The 26,673-nt window shown below is 40.8% G+C and overlaps 2 protein-coding genes across 2 annotated transcripts in view; one reads left to right on the forward strand and one right to left on the reverse strand.

The window, feature by feature from the left end:
- Positions 1 to 2,948: 2,948 nt before the first annotated feature.
- Positions 2,949 to 19,935, reverse strand: LOC141948669 (galanin receptor type 1-like). The gene is made up of 3 exons (XM_074881421.1): positions 19,228 to 19,935; positions 17,531 to 17,596; positions 2,949 to 3,266 (listed from the first exon to the last, which is right to left on the reverse strand). Exons 1-3 carry the CDS (start codon positions 19,933 to 19,935, stop codon positions 2,949 to 2,951), a joined length of 1,092 nt encoding a protein of 363 aa, XP_074737522.1.
- Positions 6,209 to 26,673, forward strand: part of LOC141948668 (dipeptidase 2-like) — a 47,129-nt gene continuing 26,664 nt past the window's right edge. The window contains exon 1 of the mRNA XM_074881418.1: positions 6,209 to 6,263. The gene's annotated coding sequence lies outside the window, so the exon portion shown is untranslated. The remainder of the gene's footprint in view (positions 6,264 to 26,673) is intronic.

A 26,673-nucleotide genomic window follows, 5' to 3' on the forward strand; every position in this document is an offset into this window, starting at 1 on the left:
GTGTTTTCTGTTCATGTTTTCTGCATACTGTAGTGACACGTCCAGTCTCTGACTGATTGTAAAAACAAGCAAAAAAAACCCAGCCCACCAAAAGACATCCCCTGTTAAAGAAGTGTGTTGACTCACGGGTTCTAATGACTCCCAGGTAGCAGAGTGAGTACAAGGTTTCTGTTGAATATCATGCCATTGTTCTTTTCCGCTTTAAAGCAAGGCTGAGGTTATTTCATATCTAGCTGCTAGTTTGTATCCATGGTAAATAATCACACAAAAATAGCATTTTAGCTCTGATTTCTGTTGCAGTGATTTATCACAGCCTTTTCTTTCAGTGGTTGTTTTTCCCATGCTGTCCACTTCAGCCTGTGCTATAACTCAATATGTAGCTGTTAAATTAAAAGATTGCAGCATAGTATCTTAAATCATTGGTTTCAGAAGAAATAAGGTACTGGAGCTACTCTTAATATACTGAGAGTAAAAAACTAAACAGAAAACGTGCACAGATAATGACTTAAGGATAAGGCTATGTAACTTTATCCTAGAAATTTTACGTATGTACTCTGTTCACATTGCACAGTTAAGGAGCTCCTAGGGGGAGTTAGAAGCTGTGGTAAAATTACTTATTACAATCAAAAGCTTTCAGCTTCATAGAAATAACTGGAAAAGTGATTTACTTGGAGACTGGAAACCTTTATTTTTTGGACCCATTCATTGCATGGGCTACTTGCCTCCCACCCGAAGTTCATTTAGCTGCAAATCAGGCAGTTTATGTGTCCACAAGCAGAAGTTTACTGTTTATGTATAGTAGTAGAGTAAATCCTTAAACAGAAATCTGGGGACAATCTAGTATTATAATTTATAAAGACCCTATTTCCATTTGTTAATATGCATCTTGTATTGTATCAGGTCCTCTGAACTGCTGAGAAATAGCTTCTTTTAACTGTAGACACACAGATTAATTTAAATGAGGTAAATTGTATTCAAGAAACTTCAAGTAAGAAAATTTAATATTTGCTTGCCTGCTTTGCATAAGCAATGTCAGGCTGACTCCATCTCAAGTGTCATATAACTTGAATCTCATCTTTTTCAAAGCTGTAGCACTTCGCTGTATTAGCATAAGTATCAGGTTAATACCTGGTTCATAGAGCAGAGCATCTCTCCCAAGGCAGCTGGTGATGGTGACTGTGCTTCCAAGTTCAAAATACAAAGCTGCCCTTTTAAGTTTCTGAGGAAAGTTGTTGCCTGGAATCTCAGATGTCTGACTTCAAGTATTTGTCTTCTCATGTAGCTGTTCTACAGGACTAAATCAATCAGTTGTTTGGGCTAAAATTTCATAACTGTTGCAGATGTTGTGTACTATAATACTTTGCTCTATTACCTACAGTTTCCAGCTAAATAATGCAAACAAAGTTAACCACAGTTAAATGATGTCACATAAACAATAACTTCTGATTCATACTCAAACTATGTGGCAACGGTCGTTCATAATTAATGCATCTGCTTAATTTGCATCAGTAACTAAGTGGCAGTGGTGATTGAGTAGTTTTTTTTTCTTGAGTTAAAATATGTAGAAGGAAAATGGGAGAAAGGTTGACTTTGATAAATTATCCAGATTATAAAAGGCAATGTGGGCGTACTTGACATTGAGGTGTAAAATATATGTTAGAAATGATCGGTGTATTACACATGTTATAGAAATTAATTGTATGTGTTCTGATGGCTGTAACAAAAGATGCTCTACAAGGTTATATTTGGATATTTTTGTTACGTTTTTTAGATGTATAATTTGTAGTTTAACTTCTGTAATTCATTTAAAAACTCAGTAATGTAGTCTATGAATCTGGAATTGTGTTACAGCTAATCCCATGACAGGTCAGTCTGGATTCCAGCACACAATGTTATCAAATTAGACAACACAGTGAAATAATAAAGTTCTTTCAGCCATATACTTCTTAATTTTGAAGTAATATGCACTTTATATATTTACAAACAATAACTTTGAACTCAATACAAATGCTCTAAACTGATGCTAAACAGTTTATAAAAAAAAATAAAAGGAAATCCAAAAAATCCTTTTGGCATTTATATACTAAAGTGGCCAATAAAAAGCTTTGGGTAGATATACTCAGAGAACACTATATTTACCAATAAAGCTTTTTGTAAACATTACTTTCAAACAAAACCACAGTTCTTTTAAGCATATATTGAGAAATACCATTTTCCTACTGTTGTTCACAAAGAGACAGTTACCAGAGCCAGTGATTAACAGCAATAATTACATTCAGGAGCACACAGACGTTCAAATCCTGAGATACATAAGCTGATACAGAGCCACCCAATGCAGACATCCACATCACTGACACATGTCATGGGAAAGGTTTTACGACCCAGTAGGTAAGTACTATAGCAAAGCCTTCAAGGAGGTTAGAGACCCTATCACAGCTAGCAAGCTAAAAATACATGTAGCTCACATATTGTCAAACTTGTTTAAGAAACAAAGACATATTTAAAGACTTCTTAGTTTGACTTTTTCCAAACTGCTTTTCAGTGCTCTCTAAATGTCACATCAGTCATTGTCCACATCCTAATGACTGTCTACATACATAATTAAGTGCTCTTTTCTTGTCTGTCTGTATTCTACCTTCTGTGTAACTCTTATTTCAGACCTTAGGGGCATAACTACAACTGCATATGAGCTCTATCTTACCGGCACTACAAGGACATTCAGATACTTCTGTTGCACATAGCCCAGTGCCTAGCAAGGTACCTTAGGACAAGCTGTGTCAAGTGTCCTAACAGCCAGATGAAAAAATGCCTCCTACCACTCCGGTAATCTGACAAAGTCCACATTTTTGTAGGCTGCATTGCTGCCTGAAATGCAGTTGTATACCTGTTCTCCCCAGACAGCACCCTTTTCCCTCCTCTTCCTCCTGAAATGTATTTGTGAGCCCAGTTTACACGTTGGTGGTCGAGTGCGTGGTAGAGAAGTTCTCCATGCGTATTCTGACCAGTTTCTCAGTGGGAACCGGCTGCAGGAAGAACTTGCAGGTGAAGACTTGCCGGCAGGCATTGCGGAAATTTTCCGAGAGGAAAGCGTAAATGATGGGGTTGATGCAAGAGTTCCCATAGGCTAAGCAGTGAGAGATGATGCGGAAGGTGAAGGAGATGTTGTTCAGAGGAAACTGCCCAAACTCTGCCCACATGGTGATGATGTGGTGTGGCAGCCAGCAGAGCAGGAACACGGTGACCACGAGAAGAACTGTCTGCGCTGTCTGGAAAAGACAAGGTCACATATTAAATGGTTGCAGTGATCAAGTGGGACTGTGGTATGGGTTAGTTTGCCTTCCTCTGTCAGTAGTGAAGGCAGCATAACACAGGCAACACAGACAACTGCCAGGCGGGCAAATTATGACAATGTGAAAAAGAATGCTAAGAAACAACCCTCCTCCCTGGAAAACAAGGATTACCTGGTTTTGGCTCAAGCAAATAACTCTATAGGCACTGGAGATAGTGCCCATAAAACCTCAAACAATACAGAGGCTGCAACAGGAATGCTAACTATGTTACATGGAAGAGTGGAAATAGTATCCCCTAACATCTGGAGGCTGAGGAACATTAAAGCTATTGAAAATAACTGCAGGGGATAACAGTCTGGCTGCAAGGAAATGTGCCACAGAGAGGAGTAACAAAGACTGACCTGAGGAGAAAGACTTTTCCAGTAGCTTCCCTCTTATGGGAGAAACCAAGAAAAACAATGCATGAAGGATTTTTTTTTTTTAAATATGCAATGCTCTTTGGTTATAAATATTCCTAGCTAGACAATTACCTGAGGGAGGTTCACTGTGCCTGTGGAATCCCAGCCTGTGTGCTGGCTAGGCTAAAGATGTGCTCCTGCAGCTCTTGCTCTCCATTTAGGTTGGCCAGCCACCATCTCAAGCTGCCATTTGTAAATCCCAAAGCTCAACCTGAAGTAAAATTTTCCTGAAAACAGTGTTTTTTGAGGTCACCATCCAAAATGAGGGTTAACATGAGATGAGCTGTTGACTGCAGTTGTGGTAGCCACACAGCTGCAGCTGTGGAAGAGGAACGAGGGCTGAGGTGGTGCCTTGGGAGGGCTGAGGAACATGGCGGGGCAGCATGAGGGCGTGGCTGAGTGCTGCCAGGGTGGGAAGGGTGCAGGGAGGGCAGACACAGACCAAAGGTAGGTGGTACAAGCTGCTTGAGCTATTTTGGTGTGAAATTTAGCAGGCTGTTTTTATTTGGGTTTTGTTCCTTTTGTTGAGGGGGAAATGGTAGCCTGGGGAGAGGGGTTCAGGCTGTGAGGAACCTGGGCGGAGAGAGCACTGAAGGTGGAGAGTGGGGTGCCTGTGTTTTGGGGCTGTGAGTCCAGGCTGTCTGCTGTCCCTGAAGCAAACATCTTCACCAATGTAGACAAAGTCTCTTGCCCTGTAAATATCACTGTAAAGTTAATGTTCAGGGGACCTGCAGGATGCATACCAAGAAATAACTCAGTCTTTATTGAAGAGGTGTTTCTTCTCTTGAACAAAAACTCCTTAACCTTTTAGAGTTAAGGGTGTGTGTTATAACAAAAGCACTCCTTTTTTTTTTTTTTTTTCTTTCCCTGAAAGTCTTTGAAGAGGATGAAGAATGACTTTTATTTACTGTATGCTACAGTAAATAATATTAAACTGTAAGTTACTTCAACTTCCTTTCTGTAAGATCCTGAGGCCTGTGGGAGCAGGATCTCACTTTCCAAATTTAAGAAGGCTGAGGGTGTTGCTTTTCTCTCACTTTGTACTTCTAGTATATTCAGGGAATATCTAGCAAGGCTCGGAGGTTACTAACTTGGATCCCCTGAGAGCTTTTCCTAATGTTTTTGTAGGGTTAATTCCACCTAAATTCAGGAGTTTTCAAAAATACTAATGGTAATGGAAGATGAGCATTTTTTTAATATATTTAATCCCTCCTTTTTGGCGTACTGCAGCAGATACGGAGCAGGTGGTTTTCCTCCTCTCCCCCCACCTGATTCTCAGCAAAATGTCTTTTCCAACTTTAGTATTTAGTGTTTCTCACTTGTATTTTGCCATTTCAATAAATACAACAATCTGCAAATATGCAGATATTATCCTTCCCCTAAAGAGAGCTGTTGTACAAGTAGGAGAAAAGCAATGGAGAAAAAAGAAAACTTGGGCTTCATTTCAGCTTAAGGTTTACAGCCTTACTAGTCTGGGTCAATGCTTCTGTCAATAATTCCCTTGCATGACTTCAGGTGAATAGTGTGTAATTACTTTCCTCGAAGAGGGATAATTTTTCAGTGAACAAAACCTCATTTAATCGGTGGTTATAATGGCTACATCTAGAAGTTGTTTTGTCTGCTAGAGAAGACCTGCAGGATTTCATATCTCATTTTAAAGCACTCTATAGTATTCTATCACTATACCTGTTATGCTAAAATATATAAATAAAAGTTATAAAGGCTCAGGCTTACATACATCTAACACCAAAACACCTAAGCTGAAATATCTTTTAGGAGAGGGAAATCTTTTTCTCAGCCCACCCAAAATACAGCAAATGCAACAGCTGCTGCAAAACCTCTGTATGTTCTTTGACTTTTCTACAGCGCTGCACAGTTGGCATGACTTGCCAAATTAAGCATGTCTCCCAGGCAGTATTTCAGCGATGACCTGGGTGGCTGCATAGAGCTGGTCTTGGGAATGAGATTTTTGGGTTCCCATTAAACAGGGAGGTCATTTTATGGGTCATTTGCTCCTCTCTTGGTACCCTCTGTGGCTGTGTGCTTTGGGTGAGATGGAAATTGCAGCATGTATTAGGAAGTCTGCCCCTCTGTGGCATATGCTTGGCCTTGCTGAAAATATAACATGAGGAAAACAAGGAAATTGTGAGTACCAGAACTAATGAAGCAATGTTTCCTAAGGAATTATGTCTTAGATGGATTCTCTGGTGCCCTAAAGGACAGTAGTGGTACAACTGAAATACTTTTCCTCAGAGTATTTGCTGCCTTTCTCTACTCAGTAGCTCTCCAGGTACTTCTACTTTACCAGGTCCAGCTTCTACTTTAGTGATGGCTTCTTCTGTCTTTCTGTATCAATGAGTTAGATGTCATGTTCATGAATGTATACTGGCTAACAGAAGGCTTCTGTATTGCAGACTAACCAGATCATATTCTGGAGATGATGACAGCATGGAGAAATGACAGCATGCTCCGGGGAAGAGTGGAGTGACATACTTCATAGCAGAAAGAATATAAGGTGATTAGATCTTGGTGCATAACATTCGGGACTGTAACAACTGATTGTAGTCCTATACATGAGAACAGTGGGAGACACTACTAAAATATTTATAACTAAGTCTTATGTTTGTAACCTGTCTTGTTCAAAGGGGTTGGAGATATGGGGTGAAACTGGAGGAAATCTTTTTGTCTTCTAGGTTTTCCCATTTCACTTTAGTAGCTGCCCTATAATGACCTTGAAGTTTTCCAAGATTATTTAGAACTTTAAAAACTTTTTGATTTTTTTAAAATCTTAAAATACTTCGAAAGCCACTTGCAGCTCTAAGAATCTGCTATGCTTATATGTCTAGATATAGATCTTTATTAAGTATCTAGCTAGGTCTTACTTTATCTAGACAATTGGAGTTGGATCAGGACCTTCATATTATGCTGACCTTCCTAAGTAACAGTATTAAAATCTGCTGAATATGAAGGCACAGCAGAATTCTAATTATTGTTTATAACATACATTTAATTTGATCTTATATCTCAGTGAATCCCACTGAAGTATATTCTGCTTGCTAGAACAGTAGTCATGTGGGGGAAGGCTAAAAGGTGCTTTACATAGCAACTGCTTTTTCTTGTTTAAGCCTGCAGAAGAATCAACTGTGTGATAAAGAGGGGTTTTCTCTGTGTTGGACAGGCACCATCTTTGCTCTGTTTACATAGGGCCTGCAGCAATGATCTCCTGCAATAAAAACATATGATTATTGAAGTGGAAAAATGTGTTTGGATGTGAGCTAGATGTACCACCTTCACTTGTCTTAGTTACATTAAGAAGCCAGTTAAATCTGCTAACCTGTCTAGGAAGATGCTATTGCATCAGATCAAGATTTCTGTGTGGTTAAGAGAAAACATTTGCCTACAATACAAGTGGGGAAAAAAAAAAAAAAAAGGGATTTCTGTCAAAGAGATCTCTCAAGTAAGTTTGCATTAATTTTGAAAGGCAGTAACCCGTAGGTTCATCCTATACCTGGCATACTTCAGGTGCTTCCTTTTTTTGCTTACTAGAATGCTGTCTGGCATACGAGGTGGCAAATCATGTTTCCATGTGAGTGAACAACCAGCTTGCAAATGTCCTCAAACTGGTCACGCTGGCAACCAGGTGCTGTCCTTAAAAATATACTGGTATGATTAGAAGTTGATGGAATCGAAAGACACAGACATAGTGGTTCTGTGGGGTCTAGCTTGCCTATGTGGTATGATGGGTACTAAAGAAATTATTAATAAACAAGTCTCAGCTTTCACCAGCAATAATGGTGCTACTTTTTTACCCTCTATCAATGTTAAGTAGCTTAGGCTTGTTACTGAGGCAACCTTTCATAGCATCCTTCTCCTAAATTAGGGGGCTACAAGCACTGAAATATCCTTTTGAATAAGGGATAGATACCTAGAATCTTTTTTCCATTTATTATGAAATAACAAACCACACATTTAACATAGGGCTGGGTATTAAAAAAATGGGTTTGCAGTTGCTATGTATTAGCACAAAGCTGTTTCTGAAGTCCAGCTATTTGGGATTTTGCAGATGGAAAACATAGACAATACTAGAGCAATAATATACATGACTCAAGAAACATGTTTTGGAAATGGAACTTGTGTCTGTTTTTTCAAGTTAGCGACTATCCAGTTAAGATAGAGAAAACTGAAATAAAACATTGTGTTTGGCTTTTAATGTAGTGGCTTTGTTGTAGCTAAAACCAATGTTTAAATATAGACTGTGACCAGCTGTGGAGGACTGATCCCAACAGCTTGTGTACTGTTTGAGTTTGTTCAGTGGGCTACAATAATTTGCATAGTTAATGGATAACTGTTGGTCTAGCTGTGCCCAGTTATGCTAGCCTTCTGGTTCATCTCCAAAGGTTCAGCGGGTCCATAACAGACATGTACAATGACCACTACTGGATTATCTAACTCCTAGAAGTCTTTCGAGCAGCTCCACAAAATAACTTAGTGCATTATATGTTGTACAGACAAAGTAAGTGTGCTTAAGTTATACAGTGAATCAACAGCATGGTGGGAAATGGAGACTAGGAGATGCACAAATTTTTTTGTTTGTCAGATAAATGAACTTCTCTCTTTATTCCCCCCTTACTCTTTCTGCCATGCACAGGTTGCCTAGAATTTACTTGCTTATTCATTTGTTATCTTTATAGGTGATCTGACTCTCATTTGTGCTTTCCTGCTTTTCTTTGTTTTTCCCTTTGACATTTTTTCAGCCCTGGCCAAGCTATTTCTTGCTTTTAGCCTTCCCTTGTCCTTCAAAAAGCAATAGGAAATGTGTTAAACCCTTTTTGGGGGAGATGCCTCATTCTGGAGGGTGATGATCTCTTTAGCATTGTGTTGGTTTTGGCTGAGATAGAGTTAATTTTCTTCACAGTAGCTAGTACAGGGCTGTGTTTTGGATTTGTACTGAAACCGGTGTTGATAATACAGAGATGTTTTCGTTATTGCTGGGCAGGGCTTACACACAGCCAAGGCCTTTTCTGCCTCTCACACCTCCCCACCAGCGAGGAGGCTGAGGGTGCACAAGAATTCAGGAGGGGACACAGCCAGGACAGGTGACCCCAACTGACCCGAGGAATATCCCAGACCATATGGCATCACGCTCAGCATATAAAGCTGGGGAAGAAGGAGAAAGGGGAGTGTTTGGAGTGATGGTGTTTGTCTTCCCAAGTAACCATTACTCATGACAGAGCCCTGCTTTTCTGGAGATGGCTGAACACCTGCCTGCCCATGGGAAGTGGTGATCGAATCCCTTATTGCTTGCACACACAGCTTGTGCTTTACTTATTAAATTGTCTTTATCTCAACCCACAAGTTTTCTCACTTTTAATCTTCTGATTCTCTCCCCCACCCCACCGGGAAGGTGGGGAGAGTGAGCAAGTGACTGTGTGGTGCTCAGTTGCCGGCTGGGGTTAAACTACGACAAGCATTTGTTTGTGTTTGGAGCTGTTGTCCTTGCTAAGCTTCTAATGAAGCTGCCTCAACTTGTCAAGGGCAAAATTAAGATTGCCCTGTAATGAGTCAAATACTTTAAGTATACCATGGACTTACCTATTTTTGACAGAACTACCTGATACATTAGTTAATAAACATTTCTGAGATTAAAATATACGGTGGACAGATCAGTCTAAAGGTAGAGAGCTTGTCACTTTCCTGATATACTCACAGTTTGAGACAGCTAGCTGCACATCTTTTTTCAGAGCTGATCAGACCATCCATTTGTACTGTGTACCTCAGCCACACAGAAATGGGATAGAACGTTCAATGAGGTTTTTATTAAACAGTACATTCACCCTGCAGAAAAACTGGGCTTCATTAGTGAGGCAACTGCTGTTTTCTGAATATGGTGGAAATTTTTTTCTCTTTTTGCTTCCATGATTCTGAAAGAAGCAGCATAAAGAAGCCTATGCCTATGTCTTATCAGCAAATAACAACTGGCCCTTCCTTTATTACTGCTCCGTGGGAGACTGTGGGATATAATGAATTTGTTTGGGACTTTGGGTCATCCTTCCCGTGATTCTCCAAAACTGGTTTCCGTTCATAATGTTCTGCTGTGACCCCAAATGCAGACTTATTCTAGCTCGTGCTGCTGCTTCTCACCATACCATACTTCTCAGCCTTTGTGTGTGAGCTGGAACTTTTCTCTTGACTTCTAATACAAAACCTATCTGATGATGTGATTTACTGATAATTTTTTTCTCCTGTTATGCTCATCTCTAACTTGCATCTCCTTTTCCCTAAAGTTTGAGAGGCAATTGGTGCATGTTTTGATTGCCTCAGAGTTGATTTGGGTAAGCTACAGAGTTTCAGACTTGGCTATAGATTGTACTTTTACTGTAGTGAAGGCTTGGCAAAAAAGTAGTGACCCATGGTGCCCTAAGCTTTTGCTTTTAGATACTGCAGGTAAACTGTGTCAGTGTCCAGGAAGGACATGTGGCTTAGCAGTCTACCACTGTACTGCTGGAGGTACTTAACAACTTCTGAGGAAAACAATTTCTGTGGCTTTAGATTCTGGGATCCTCTTTTTCCTAAGACAGAAATCAGTCAAGAGCATCTCTTTGCTCCGAGTCACTTTTTAAGCTATCAGTTTCTTCTCTCCTGGTGCCAGGTTCTTCTCTCCTTTGTTCACAAATCTGACTCCCCCTGATGCATTTGCCAATATCCTTTTCCTTCCTACCCGTAAAGTTCTAACAAAAAGGAAGGTTAGATCAAAGCACAGTTTGATCTCCAGAAACATGCTTATAGCTTAGTGATAAATGCACAATGTTTCAAAGAGCAGATTCAAAAAACACCATACCTATTCTTAACTAACTTAATGTTGGGTAGCAGCTTCCTCTGCTTCAGAGCACTTTTCACTGCCCTTTGGTCTTTTTTTATTACACTTGAGTGTAATACTACTCTTCACTGGTCTGAAAATCACACTGGAAGTGCTTTTTTTCATTGTTCTGTGTTTTCTTTCTTGCAGTCAGAGATGGCAGTTGGCTGTCATGAAGAAGAGGGATTGAAGCAAATGGATTTTCAGTTGTTATCAGTTCATTTTGGTGACTTGCATTGTGCACTAAGAGGTTTACTCTTCATTTTCCAGCAGCTTGCTTGCACTGTTCTAACTGGTCATCTGCACATCTCTCATTGTGTGATTATGTCACTAATCTCCTCTGTTGATGCTCTTAATACTTATTTTGTATTCATAAATGCCTATGAGCATTATGATATTCCTATTATTCACTAATTGGTAATGATGCTTCCTATTCCTGCTGCCCTAGGCTTAGGAAATTAGGAAAACAACTTGCAGGATTTCACTTCTGATGAATATTCTTTTGCTGGATGGATCCCAGGATCTCCAATACACATTTGCTGTACTTCCTGTTGTTCAAGTGCCAAGCCCTTGAACATCACATTCATTAATTCTATATGAAAACCTTCCATTTGTGTGAACAGAAGCCAAAGAAATAGTTCAGCATATAGGAAAGCAGCTACACTGCAACTTCTGTCTGCCTTTCTTGGCCAAAGTGTTTAGGAATAACCGTCTACCTTGAAGGAATTCTGTATGTTTTACCTCAAGCTGTTGTATGACCTTCAAAATGCAGTGCTCCAGGGAGCGCCCCAAATCAACTCTGAATGTACTTGTGTTTACTTAGTTCTGGGAGAAATGAACAGCTAATTTGCATGTACGTAAATATAAGGTGGTGAATAGCTGAGCTAGGTCATGAGCTGAGGAAGAAAACAGCTTCACAGAGACAGATGTGCTTTGAACTGACCGTTACAATTTTTGGGCAAGATTGTGGACTTATGATAGTTTTGTGAACAGCTTGGTTCTCAACTAGTGGTTAGAGGGGAAATTTTAAAAAAGTAATAAAATGAGGCAAATAAAATTTTAGGAATTATTAGGAAAGGAATAGAGAACAAAACAAGAGACACTACTCTCCCACCTGGTAAGCATGGGTCACCTTTCTGTTGCAGTGAAACAATAGAAAAGCGTAGTACTAACTTTAAATGGCTCAACTGGTCTGTTAATTGGAGCTTTTGGCCTCAAGGTTCCACAATTTCTACTGTCATTTCAAGGGAGCTTGCAAAACAGCTGAGAAATTCACATTCCCAGAAACGTTCTTAAATTTGAGAGAGCATTTCAGATTGTTCAGTTTGCAAGTCTTGTTATTTGTTCTTTAATGATGTACAGGACAAAACTGAGTAAACATTAAGGAACCCTGGGGTGTTCCAAAGGCAAGTAAAACACCACAGGGCCGTTTCATGATCAGAATAGACCTTGGTTCGCATTAATTTCCATTGTTAAATCATCTTATTTACTGCAACTGTACGTTCAGAGTTCCTAGGGCTGGGTTCTTAAACACTTTTCAACACTGTCAGACAGGGAATTGTTAACTTTCCTTGGAGCCAAATTACAGACTTGCCGTACTCTGCATAATGCAGGAAAGAAGTAATGGAACTGAAATATATTTTAGTTGTGATAGAGGGGTGCACAGGATTTCTTAGCATGTGGTCTTGCTGGCTGGCCTCAGGAAATGATTATCCAAGACTGCAAGGGGAATCCTGTAGCATCACACCATCTCAGTTTTAAGGTTGGCAATCTTGTACAGCTAGTGTGGCATTAAATGGGGAAACAAGCTCTCATGTGTATCTTCTGCAAGCACTGTCTTAGTTCATCATGCAGAATTTCAGCCTAAGCTTGCAAAAGTCCTAAACTTCTTCCTTGGTCTAATGGATAGAATGAAATCCACACTGGAACCCCAGGTATATTTTGTGGCAATGTTATCCAGGAGACAACAGCAGGGTCTTCAGATCCTGTTGAAGTGAAGCCTGGCATTTAAGACTTATTGAGAGAAGGTGCTTCATATACCACTGTGCACTGGAAACTTTTTGACAAGGCTCCCTTGAGGGGAAATTGGGTGGCCGTGCCACTCTGTTTTAGGTGTATGTGTCAGAGCTCCTCTTAATTGCACAGATAGCTAAAAAACTTAGAATTGTTTTAACTTTTAACTGGGTTTTGTTTCCATACTTGGGTAGCAGGCAGTAGGCACGCTTGTCTGCATGCACAGCTCTGCTCAGTCCCCGGGCAGCCGCTGCTCCTCAGCTGGGTGCAGACAGGGCGCACCAGGTAAGTCTGTACGGAAGGCTGGGCACAGCGCTTCATTTGGCCGTACTATCATCATCTCTTTTAGAAATAGCCCTAGGTCTGCATCTAGCAGTTTCTCTCACTTGTTCTCTAAGTGTTGCCCTTACTGAGATTCACATGTTGTTTCCAGGATATACTAACAGCAGATAAAATACTGACTCCTCTATGACCTTTCAGGTGGCTTGAATTGGGATTTGTCCCTGTAATACTTCTTCACTGGATGCATTTCTGTGTTCCATGGCTCAAACTAAGTGAATTAGGATGATGTCTCTTCTGCCTGTTATCAGTGTTTACAGGATTTGGGGACAGGGAATGATACTATACTAAGACTCCAACAAGGTCAATGAAAGCTATAGATCCAGAAATAAGTCATGCTATTTTAAAAAATCTTACCTAATATTACTGGTTTTTTTAGAAGCAGCCTGTGATGGAGAATAATAGCAATGGTTATCAGCCAGCATGTGGAATGCTGTTTATGAGAAGTCCCTTCCCTAAGCTCTATGGCATTTGCTTTGTTTCTTAATTATGTTTTATCTTGAAGCGTTCTATCTTGAGGCGTCTGTATAACACAAAACAGAAGAGACCTTATAGTTTCTGAAATTCTGAATGACAAAAACTTTTTGCAGTTGTAACGTGGGCAACCATTTCACTGAAAAATCTTGTTCAGCAAGGACTGTGAGTCTGCAATTTGATTCTTTTGAGACTTTTACTCACATGTGTAGGCCAGATGAACTTAGTGAGATCTGAATAGGTAGCTGTTTGCAAAATTTACTCTTTATCTGTTAAAAAAACCCAAACAACAAACCAAAACAACCCCAAACCTTCAAACCAAACAGACAAAAAAACCCAAACAGACCAAACCCAAAACCTCTTCCCTTAGGGGTGGGAGGAGCATACTAGTTCAAGTGTCCTGCTTTCTTGAAATTATAGGAATGAAGTAGGAACTGAGTGGTGTAGTTCCATACTGTAGTCTTTTTTACCAGTAAGACACTTTGTTTTCCATATCAGTGTGGTAAAGATACACTCCAAATTAACAGATGTGAATCAGGTAATTTTATCACCTTGTATTGGAAGACTGTGTTACATTTTCGTTTGATAGATCAAGGCAATTAGGGTTTAGCCACTGAAGTCATGCATGTATTTCAGAACAAGCTAGATGTTCTGTATATGCTAAATCAGCCTTTCAAACATGGAGCAAGGTTCAATTGTCAAACATCTTTGAGCAAAATAAGCAAAAGCTGTTCACTTAATCTCTGATGAAATTTATGAATTAAAATGAAGCAAAATTAATAATAGTCCAATTAAGTACATATGAAGGAAGCTAATTTAATAGAGCTGACATGCACATACGAATTTCCTATTAGGCTCTAATGTGAAGTGCTCTTAGGAAGATCTGCTTTTAATGATTGACACTCAATGTGTTTCAAGTATACTGTGAAAGTGTATGCAGGAATTGAGTGTGTCTGCAACCTACCCAAGAAAGAATCCTTATAACGTGCTAAGAGAAGTGGTTGAAACAAAAAAATACTTTAAACAGGTATACTAAAGATGCTGTCTGGCCTGCAGAAAGGCTAGATGGGCAATTTCTACACAGAAGGTGCTGGAAGGAGACAAACTGTGGAAGATGATGTGCGTGTATAGAGGAATGTATTTGATTTTTCTTTCATGTGAAGGGACTGCCTATTTAAATAGGCCTAACTGTGCCAAATGGAACAAGAATTGCTACAGGGCACTTCAGAATTATGGCCAGGGAAATACTTAAGGGGAGGGAGGAAGAAGTGCTATACCATTAACTTGTTTGAACAAGTAAAGTCAAAGGTATTTTTTTAAGGTTGGTCCTCTCAGCCATATCTAATCAGGAAACCCAAAGCTGAAGAAACTGTAGAGCTGTTTTTCATCTAACTCTACAGGCCAAATCTGAAAACACATTTGAAAAAAATGACTCTCATAAATGAAATTCTGTATCTTACTGCTTTATGGGAAAATGATGGTAGTAACTTTTGACTGTTGGTAGCATTCTCTTTAAATATAGCAAAGAAATGGGTAGTGTGCCATTCATATATATGTAAGGAAAGGCAGGACGGGAATTTAAACCAACCAAACTGTTTAGGGATTTGTTGGTGATTTTGAGACCTAAAGCAACTTTTCAAACTTGTGAAGCCATGTAATTATTCTATGCAAAATGACAGTGTTTCTTAGCACTTTATTGCTGTATTTTACATAAACAAAATTATTAACAGATCTTGGTTGCCTTTTCTCATGGCAGCTGTTAAGCACTCTGGCCATGCATTCTGCTTGTAGTCTGCGCTATTTGCCCCAGAAATGCTACTCTTTGTTCTCAAATTTTAATTCACAGTATATCTGTAGCAGCATCAGCATTCATCAGAAGGTCAGTAGGCAAAATAAGGTGCGGTGTTTTTCAGCATAGTCTGTTTCATCTAGGTCTGGCGGTGTTCCTGCAGCAGGCAATACGTGGCAGCTAATTCTTGCATAATTTATTGCCTTAGAAAAGGTGATTTAAAAGAATGTTTATCAGAACCTACTTGAAATTAGATGAGCTGGACTAATAACATTAATCTCAGTGCGGTTCAGGAACAAGCAGCTGAACAAAGTGGAATTTGTGAGGTGTTACGCTTACTTTGTGAACTCAGGAACTGAACACAGAAAACATTATCAAAAACACTCTAAGGGGAAAGGGGAAGTAATTCCCATCAAGGAAATATTGTGTGTGGCATATTATAACTTCTACAGTCATCTTGAGAGAATATTGCAAATATCAGTTGAGTTCTATCCTTATGGGTGGTGTAGGTGCAAGACCAATTTTTGGTTGATAGTCATAAGTATATTACCAACAAAACTGTATGTTAATGAATGTAATGAACCAGTAGAAACTAAATATAATCTATAGTTAAATCTGGTTAGGATTAGGCATAAAGGACTGGCAAAATCTCTGTAACAGTTCTAAATCAACTAGAAGCAGCACAGACCATTAGAACATTAGCACAATATTGCAGAGGATACACCTGAAAGATAATATTATTTTTGTATTAAAAACCCTTGAGTTTTGTTCGAGATGCTACCATAGCTGCTAAACTGCACAGTTAACCTCTTAAAGTACCTCTGCTTTTTCCTGAAAAGGTTGATCATGAAGACATGTATGTGATGAGAACTGTACATTTTTCTGTGATACCTTAGCTGCATACAGAACTTTAACCTATGAAGATTGGTTTCTTTCCGAGATAAGGAACAGATGGCTAGGTAATGTTTAGGGATATGCCTTTTTGTCTCCATTACAGTAAGTCTCTTTGGCAAAAAAGAAATCAATACAGGTACTGGTTCAAGTTATTATGAGACATAGCTGCAGCATGCTGAAAATCTAGTATCTTGAATTCTTCATCTTGTGAGCGATCTAGATTTATAGTGGGGTCCTGTAACGCTAGTGAATAAATCACTGGACGCAACATGTCATGCCCAGAGGTGGTTCTGTGTTTCGTAACATGTAGCTTGTTGCACCTGTGGTACCAGTGTCTGTCTTTTTTTGCTGTGTCTTGCACCCTTTTCAATCAAATGGCCATGTTTGCTGTAATGACCCTCACTTTTGTCATAGACAGAATCATGGCAACATCTTGCAGCGCTGCTCTAATGTGGCACGTAGATGCTGAAACTGGCCAGTGCATTGGTTGAGAGCAAATTGAAGCATTCCCTAGTCATCTCCACTGGCTGTGACATCTGCTCAGAGATGCACACACTGCTCATTTGGGTTGTACAGTTGCTGTGCTGCTGGCACAGACTGTGACCTGACTGTCCTATCAGCAGCTAATGATAGTACTCCATTACTTCCTGTCTTTGACTAGCCAGATAGCCTACTGTGTCACTTACCGCTGCACACTCAACAATTATAACATTTTTGACTGAAATAGAATTTTCCCCTTTACGTCAGGTAAATCTGATGTTGCATCATTGAAGTCAGTGAGTTTTGCTACCTGAAAACTTCTATTAATTATGGCTTATTCACTCTAAGATTCTTAGACAGGAAAAAAAAAAAATCTATCCTTAATGTTTTTCCCAGTAAATGCTGGCAATTCTGCTTATTTCATGTAGCTTGAGCCAGGGATAAACCTGTTCTTTGGCTTGCAAAGGGATCAAACCAGGATCTGAATCCACCACCTACTTAGATGCAGCCCCTAAGAAAGATCTTAAATGCCAGCTGCAGCAAAACTGAAGTACTTAATTTTCGGAGTTCTTCATGTATTTTGCTATTAGCTTGCTGAGGTGTACTCAAAACACCTAGATATTTTTATAGTCAGAGTATCTTACTAGCTGCCAATGTAAAAGGACCATGTTTGTGGGATTCTATTATAGTACAATAAATCAAAAGGCAGTCCAGCAGGCATGTATATAGAGATCAATATAGCATTTCAATAATGGCATCATTGTGCACTGTGTCTGTAAAGATATAACAACCTGTCAACATGAATTCTGAACCTGAGCTGGTACGTGAACGACACTTCAGTACGCGGATGGAGCTTGAAAAGGCTATTAGTTATTTCAGAAACCTGACATGCCTATTATATTGTAGTCAGTGTACAGATAAAACCAAAGATCTTTACCTTCTTCTTTGATCTCTCAGACTTCTTGGAAATGTTCTTTACTTTCGTATGGAGATGATATAAAACCTTGGAGGAAAAAAGGAGCAATATATTGAATGGGAAATTTAATTGTGTATATTAATATTTGAACTTCTCATATAAGCACCAGAAAGTAAAATAACTGTTTTAACATGACTTCAACCAAAGCTGAATTTGATGCTTTGAGACTTTTAATTCTAAGCCCTCCACAGTTCTTTTCCTTCAAGAAACAAGGTTTGGAAAAAGCATTAAACCTGCTATGCTTCCAGAAGATGTGGTTCAGCATATATTAAGAGCTAAGCTGGCAGTATGTTGAAATCCACAGGAGCCTTTCCATGGATTTTGAATTTTAGATTGTGCCTCAGATTATATACATTTATTCTCTAGACTGATTATATACACAGGCAGAGAGCAGGCTGCCAGTACTGTGCTCTGGTGTGACTGTCCTGCTGCTCCTGAATGCAGCACTAACAAATGGGGCAGTCAGAGTGGGTTGTCCTTTCAGAGGGAGAGTCATAAGAAATGTTAGAGCACTGTAGGGAAATTCTCAGTTAACAACATCTAGATCAAGCTTTTGAAACCTGATTACAACACATTGGTAACCTGGCAATGTTTATACTCTAGCCTTTGGAGCCAACAGACTAAATTTTCTAACGCAACTAATGAACTAAAAAATGCCTCTAAATGCAGTTTACCTTCCAGTTGCTGCTGTGCTCACCTAGGGCAGTGAGGAGACAAACAGCTGGAGCTACAGTGACAGGAGTTAAGAGCTCTAGTGGCCTTTTCCTCTTGTGACAAGCAAGGCCTGAGTTTTAGAGATTTTTAGCTTCAGTCTAAGTGCATTGTCCTGTCCTTAGCACTGATGATAGCAGAACAGATTAGTATTGAAAGTAATGTATTTTTTTATTAAACAGACATGAACTTAATTTCCAGGAAAACTTTTTTTTCCCCAAGAGGGCAGGCCTGCAACTGACTAGTGACAAGGAAGCTCAGTCGCTGGCAGTCCCATGGCACTCTACAACAGGATATTAGTTCAAAATTCACAGAAAATTTATTCTGCATGCTAGCACAACTCACAGGCTTACTATCAGTCTTAAACATGCTAAAGATCAATAAGGAGAAACCAAAAATTTGAGCAATAGCAATCCACAAGAAGAAAGGAAGAGATTTCTTGCTGAATAAAACTCTGATCCCAAGATCTGTTTTTGCAAGTCTTTGCAAGACACAGTGTCTGAGCTTTGTGTCAAAAAAAAAAAAAAAAAGAGAGAGAAAGGAAAGAAAGAAATCTGGGTGATGTCTTTATCTAATACTGTTTCTGTACACTTACTGCATAGTTTCTTCCTCCATGGCTTTTTGCTCTTGCCAGGAACAAAGATTTGTTATCAAGAAAGAACAAACTGAAAAGTAGGGAAAACAGCAAGAGTCTTCAGGGGATTTGGGTGTCAGGATGGGTGTCAATTTAGCAGTTGTAATGCTTTTAGTGAGCTGGTATAATTTCATTCTCTGTTTTCCTTCCCTCCCCCTGCCTCAGAGAAGTATTCTATACCAGGAAAGAATATGGAAAGGCTTGGATCTATTATTTGTTGGCTGGGTAGCTTGAGTGTACACATCCAAGCCACCAAGAGTCTGGGAGTGATCTTTCCCTCCATTTAAACATTACTTGCATTCCTCTCACCCACCTTGGCATAGCAGCAGGTGATGAGCACCAGGGGCAGGAGGTATCCCACCAGCAGGATGGTAATCTTGTAAATCTGCTTGGCTCTTGAACCATTTGCCCAGTGCTCCCAGCAGAAGGAGCTGTTGGGTGCTTGCTGATGACCACTCATGAGGCTCTGGTGCTGGGCCACAGGGATGGCAATGAGTAGCGAGAGCAGCCAAATGACACCCACGCCTAGGGCAGCGTTGCGCTTGCTGCGGATGCAGGGTGAACGCCTGGCATGGACCACAGCAATGTATCTGTCCACAGACATAGCCACCAGAGTAAAGATGCTGACCAGCATTGTTGCCATGGCCAAGTAGTGAACCCACTTGCAAAAGAAGGCGCCAAAGATCCACTCTGGCAGGGAGTAGATGGTGGCCTGGAAGGGGACGCAGAAGAGCAGAAAGGAGAAGTCTGCAATGCTCAAGTTCAGGATGAAGATGTTGGTAGCGCTGCGTGATGGGCGTCCCCCAGGTCGGAGATGCCCCAAAACAACAAACACCAATGTGTTTCCCACCATTCCCAGGAGGAAAATCAACCCAAAAACCACTGGTACAATCACCACCTCCGGGCCACCCCTGGTTGCTCCTGACCAGCATGTTGGAGTCCCTGTTTGATTAGTCTCGAGGCTGCATTTGCTGGTGTTGGCTCCAATGGAAAGCACAAAGTTGTCTTCCTGCTCCTCCATGGATCCAGGTTCCTTGGAAGGCAGGGAGCAGTCACTGTAGCCCTGAGTGCTATTGGGCAGGTCTGTGTTTGTTAGTGGTGGCCAGAGGCTGAATGCTTGGGTTTTCCAAGCTCTGTGTCTTTCCTTTGGGGAGCAATTTTCTTCAGATGATTCTTTCAAGCTCTGTCTGTCTCTGGTGCAGGTTCTTGCAGGAACTGGCAAAAAAGGGAGTTGAGGAGTTTGTTTCACCCAAGAGGTAACTGCAGGTTTGGCAGCCGGTGCTGCTCATGTGGCAGAGTAAAAGTCCGTGCCAGAAGGGCTGAGGATGAGGCTGCCCTGGGAGCTTGGAGCAGAGGCGAAGCGGCTGCAGCTCGGGTTCCTCATTGCCCCTCCTCTTCAGCTTCCCTCCCACGCCAGTCCCTGGATCTGCGGCTGTCATACCTGCTTTCCCGGCTCTGCTCGGAGCTGTAGCAGAGAGAACAAATGCTGCCTGTGACCTGAGCCCTTCAGAAAATAGCCCCTGATCAGCTCTGTCCCCATACATTACTACTCACGAGGAGGGGAGGAGCAGAGCAAAAGCAAGTTCTCATCCAAAGGGATGGGTCAAGCAGCAGCTGCTGAGCGATAGTGTGCAGCTCCGTGAGGAGCAGCATGAGGAGGAAAAAAGGCTAAAATATGTTTTCTGTCAACAGAGCAGGATTTATTTTTTTGTTTCGTAGCCTTTAATGTACTCAGAGCATAATGCAATCTGAATAGTTGTGTTTTCAGCACAAAAACCTGGGAGAGCCTTAGATTCAGCAGCTGGGTCCTGCCACTCCTTGGATATCTGCCCAAATTCCTTAGTGCCTGAATATTCAGAGATCTTGTTGTTTCTGCTGTAAAGAAGTTCTGGGCTCAGCCCAGTAGCGCCAAGAGCACCTGCACTGGAAAAGCAAAAGTTCAGTCTTGGTAGCTGTGAGCAGCTGTAATATTCCCTGCCAGGGAACAGAGATATAGATTTAAAAAAAAAAAAAAAAAAAAAAAAAGAAAAAAGTTTTATTTTAATAAAATTTAATAATTTATTGTGGTTTTTATGCTTACTTATAGAAACAGTATGTATGTTTTAGAAGGCACTAAGTAACTTGGTTTTAATAGTCTGTTTCCTCATGTTTCTTAAGGGATTCTGTGAACTCCACAGGCAGTAAAAAGGGAATAAAGTTAGGCAAACATTAACCATACCTGCACACAGTGATTTATGCACGCAGGACAGCTTCTTGCATAGAAGAGTACACATCTCTGTTTTCCATGGTTACAAGTCTAGGCACTTGGTCAGAGTGGGCCAGCACTTGCTCCTGTGGATGTGAGGGTCAGACTGGAGGGAGCCCCTGAATTTCTGAAACAAAGTTCAGTAACTGAGAATTGCCCTGCTTTGTGACTTGTTCCTAAGCTCTTGTTGAGAGATGGTAGTGCTGCCTTCCTTAGCGGGCTCCGATACACTCTTGTTTAAAATCTGTTATGAAGCTAGGCTCCTTATTTCTCCCCATAGTTTTGAGGCTAGTTACGGGATGAGGTGGGAAGTGGCCAGGGAGTAAAGGATGTCTTAAGTTGCAATGGAAAAATCTATCTACTCCTGTGGTGTGCCAGTGAGCAGATGACCGTACTGGTCACAAGTGGGGGACACTGCTGGGCAGAGATGGGGCTCCCTATGGACACTGGGGAAACTGGGGGGGACAACTGGGGGGACTGGGACAGTGCTGGGCAGAGATGGGGCTCCCTATGGACACTGGGGGCACTGGGGATACTGCTGGGCAGAGATGGGGCTCCCTATGGACACTGGGGGCACTGGGGACACTGCTGGGCAGAGATGGGGCTCCCTATGGACACTGGGGGGACGGGGGGGACAACTGCAGCTCTCTTGGTCTTCTGCGGCCCGGCTGCCTTGCGAGCTGTGGCACAGCACCTCGGACACCATTAAGCCTTCCAGTCCCCCAAATCTTCTGTCTCCTTGCTGGGGTCTCTGCCCTCAGCTTGCAGACAGCTGCTTGCAATGCACCACGTCTCGGGGACCCTGCAAACGCGGGGGTTGTGCTGCAGCTTTGAGTGCCATCTACTGGCACTTCACCGCCTTCACTGCTTCCAGACAGCTCCTGTGGCGGGCCTTGGCCCTTCTTTCCCTCACACACAGTCCCATCGTTCAGTAATTAACTCTATTTGCTGTTTTCCTCTCATCCTTGTGTACGTACACACTCTTAAATCACAGAACTTAAATATCCTTGCTTCTCCTTTTGTGATGCGACCACTCTAAGGTTACTTCTTGTAATACTATTCATATAACTTCACATAACATTTTAGAGAACAGTATTGGAAGTTATTTCAAGAGCTATTTCTGTATTTTAGATCTGCTTGGGTTTTTTCTTTTTTCCCTTTTCTTTAGTGGACAGTCATACCAGAAAGTATTGTTTAAGAAGCACCCATAAGCAATCGCAGCAAATGAGAGCATGCACTTTGTTCTTTTTGTGGGTTTGGGCAAAATAATAAAAACTGCAGCATGAATGGTTTGTGCTGCAGGGGATTTGAGCCAGTGCATGCAGGAATTTGAGAACTGCATGCACGAGTCACCTGCAGAACAAACACAGCTTTGCAGATCTAAAGCACTGCATGGCACACTAGGCGGAAAATGGGCAGAGGACAGCACAGTTCAATCAGTGAGGAGGGATAGATCATAGGATTGTTTAAATTTGTAAAAAAAATTTTCAAAAATCTGTAAATTCTTACAGAAGGGACATCACCAGCTTTCTTCTCCATCTTCAGAATCCTATTCAAATTTTAAAAAAAAAATGGACCGGTTCAGGGTTTTTTTTCAGATTTTGGTGAGAGTGTTATAACTGGGGGAGTGGGAGGAAAGGTGAATATTCTGGATGGATAGTGGCAGTGACCTGCTGAACTGGACATCCGGTAAACTAGGTGCAAAAACTGAGCTTGCTTTCACCAGGGAACTGAGATGCTGCAAATCTGACTTCAAATGGATGCTGGCTGGTGTGGGAGTATTCCTGGTTGGTCTTACTTGGGAGGAAATAATTTCCAGTGGTAATTTATATGCTTTGCTAGGAACTTACCCTGAAACTATGCTTATCGTAGCATTCAAAAGTTCTAAAAAATGTAAAGATTCCTTCTTCTGTTTCCCTCTGTCTGCCACTTTCTGCCCTCTTTCAACTGTTTTAAATGGTGTGTTTTTGACAGGGAGAAATCCCCTGTCCTTGAGAATTCACAGCCCAAATGCAGAAGATCAAGTCACTTTACTGAGTGCGGAAGCACAAATAGCAAGTGAGCCTGTAATGTCTGATTTACTAGGAGCATCCACATTGTGCGTGTCACTTTAAAATTTGTGGTATTTCACCTGAAAACCAGAAACAGTTAATGCACTGTGGGTTGAGCTGCATGAAATATCTCAGCCCTACAAATTCTGGTGTTTTTTAGAAACTCTGTTGCTTCCTGGATGAAGACAACAAACATTTCAACATGAGTAAGAGGATGTAGGAAAAGGAAACTGTATATTCTCTCTGGGAGGAAAAAGAAGGTAGAAGTCTGACAGAGGTCACTTAGATCAAGACTGAACTGGAAGCCAGATGCTGTTGCCTTTGTCTGAGTTGATGTTGGGCTAAATGAAAGCTCTGGACTCGCATGCTGAGTCCCTGACTAAACAGACATCAGGTGTTTTGTTGTGAGAGGACAGCACTGGACCTCTGTGGATAAATTGGCAATCCCACAGTGAGGAGAAGAGAGGGAGAATGTCAGTCCTAGGAACAAGGGGGGAAAAACCCAAAACATTAGATGGTACTATTTAAGTGGTAACATTTTTAGCCTCTGTAGGTACAAACTAATTTGTCCATTTTCTGATTGCTAATGGGTGCTTCAGCTCCTAATTACACTGAATATCAGGTATGTTGTAAACCACTCTTTTGATAGTCATGGTTCAGCTTTTTGATACCTGTGCATTAGCGCTCTAAGCCTCTTGACTTTTGAGTGGAAGGAGGGCACTCAAAGCATAATGTTGAGCAAGAACCTTACTATCACACTTCTCTTTGTCTCTCTCTGGAGAATGTGGGTTACAGCTCAGATCCGTTTAAAGGAAAACAAACAGGCATCCAGCTCCAAAAGTCCAGTATGTGGCTTTGAGTTCAGCAGTTGTCTTTGTATACCATGCTCTTCAGAAGGCTGACTTGGGCTGAAAAGACCTTTAGGTTGAGTAACGAGCTACCTACATGCAACTACTAGGAAACAAGCAATCTTAGGTCTAAAATCTCTGCATTTGGATTGTAGCAACCCTCTTCAGTTGTGATCCTGAGATTGGTTATGCTCTGGTGAGAGAAGGTGCAGTGTCCATTCCTCTTGAAGTATGACCCCAAGAAGGACAGGAGGTCCTGTTGCCTGCTCTGTATATATTGGCCAAAAAAAAAAAATGAGAACCCAGATTCAATTCCTTTCCAACCCTGCATAATCCCTTTCTTAAAGAAACTGACACCTTCATCCCCTAGACACTAAGTTACTTGTCCACCATGGCCATAAGCCAAGCTGTACGGGGTAGTCTTGCTTGTGTAGGACTATGATGCAGTGAGTACAAACATGACAGGGCCAGAAGAAAGAATAATTGACTGTTCAAGCTAGGCACTTGGTGGAGGAAAGAGGGAGTTCTGAACTGTCACTTCTCTGCTTCATGGAGTTAAAAAGTCAATATAATTAATAAGTAAATCCTTTCAACTTTTGTGAGCTGTAAGGTTTGAGTCTCTTGGGTGGAGGATAGGAATTGAACCTGTGTATCTCACTTTGGCCATGAAAATGTCATGAAAATGTATGATATGAAAAGATGGAGACATTGTTTATGAGGAGTGTGAAATTGTTAATGTGCTATGTCAGTATGTGAACTAAACTGGAACCTCAGGGGTGATAAAGAGCCATTCCCTCTCACTTGTGGATCTTGGAGGACTGGACAGGAGTGTGGTAAATAGCTGCCCATTTGGCACAAGCCTCTGTGTGTGTACACAAGGGAGAGACTTCAAAGCACAGAAGGGGTTGCTTTAATCAAACAGCTGGCTGAAAGGGTATTCTGCTCCATATAGGTACCTAAAGTCACAGTTCCAAAGATCAACCAGTGGGTCTCTTTTGAACAGTTTCAGCTTGGTCTGAACAGTTTATTGGGCTGTGAAACTCTTTCCCAGTGAAAGGGGTCTAGATTGAACGTAACTGAGAAGAGTCTTTTAATTTTATTTGATGACAGCTTCTAGCACAGCTGCCCTGAGCCCTGTGATATTGCCATTGAGATGGTACAGTCAGGATTTAAAGCAGATGGATGTTTATTGATTGATTCTTAATCTTTTAGATCAGTTTGTACTATTTTTCTCTTTAATAAGACTTAATCATAGAACTGTTTGAGTGGGCTGTTGACTGGCTTTGTGGATCTGCTTTGTATTGCTTAAGTGCTGGCTGAGGTAAGAGCTTGTGGAGTATACAGCCGTGTAACAATGGCAAAACAAAGCATATTCTTAACTGTAAATACAGGCTAAATACTGAAATTGTGACAAACCAAGCGAAAGTGTTCTGTGCTTTCCATCCCTAGCAAGGACAGGAAGATGGTAAGTGTGTATCTGCACAAATTTGCATCAAAAGTGCACTTCTGAACTGAGACTGCTAATTGTCCCTGCTTCTTGTGGCTTGTACCACAGTCACTCTGCGAATCAGCTTCTGTGGACCTGCACTATTTCCTAGCAAACATATAACCTAAAATACGATAAGCTAAACTCTGGGAATGTTCTGATCTGGCAGAACTTCATGTTATATTTCACTCTAAAGTTTGCATGGAGCTGATCAGAACTTAATATTCTTCCCTCAAATGATTAATTATAATTAATAACAACCTGTTTCCACAGGTTAAATAATTTTAGATGAAATTCTAACTGATTTTTGACTGTTAATCAAAGAAATGGCTGGTTTAGTAGAAGGTACTTTGAACTAAGAAAAGTCCTTTTGGTTTCAACTCCTTCAGTGCTGTATCTGCACTGCTCTCAGGAGTATGCTCCTTTCCAGGAATGTCAGCTGTTGCAAATTCCAGCTTTCTCTCATCCATTTTAATGGGTTGGGAGAGAGAGCTGAAGTATACCACCAGTCTACCTTCATATAGATTTATGTAACAGTCTCAGGTTTTCAGAGAGCCTATGCTGTTTTGCTCAATACCTGAGTGAAGATTTTGCTGAATTGTTTTCTATCCTATATGTTGCATATTCTTCAGATTATTCACTAGAAATGACCTGTGGTGTGGGTAGTTTATCTATTTTGCAGGTGTCTTAGCCCATAAATTATGCTAAGGATTCAGTCTTCATTCCCTGAAGGAATGCCAGTAAAATAGGAAGTATTTTTGGAAATCTCTTAGGAGGCCTTATAGGAGATTCAGACCACAGGACTGAATATGTAGTCTGAATACTGACTGCCTGACTTACTTATATGCAGTCACTGAGTGCAGGCAATGTATTTCAGAAGAAAAAACAACTTATTTCCTGAATAATGTAGGCTGTGTGAAAATAGTTACCAGCAGTGGTGAGGAGACAAATCCAATCTTGGATGTATGAGAAAAAACTAAGATAGTTATTCACAAGCTTATGGAACAGATAGAATTAAAAAAAAAAAAAAAAACACACAGCAAACAACTTCTAAATAGTTACTTCAGTGTGTACATAATTTGGTGACACCTAAACCATAGACATGGGTCATGTTCAAACAGTTGTCTTT

The sequence above is a fragment of the Strix uralensis genome, chromosome 12 (genome assembly GCF_047716275.1).
Source record: "Strix uralensis isolate ZFMK-TIS-50842 chromosome 12, bStrUra1, whole genome shotgun sequence".
Taxonomy (NCBI): domain Eukaryota; kingdom Metazoa; phylum Chordata; class Aves; order Strigiformes; family Strigidae; genus Strix; species Strix uralensis.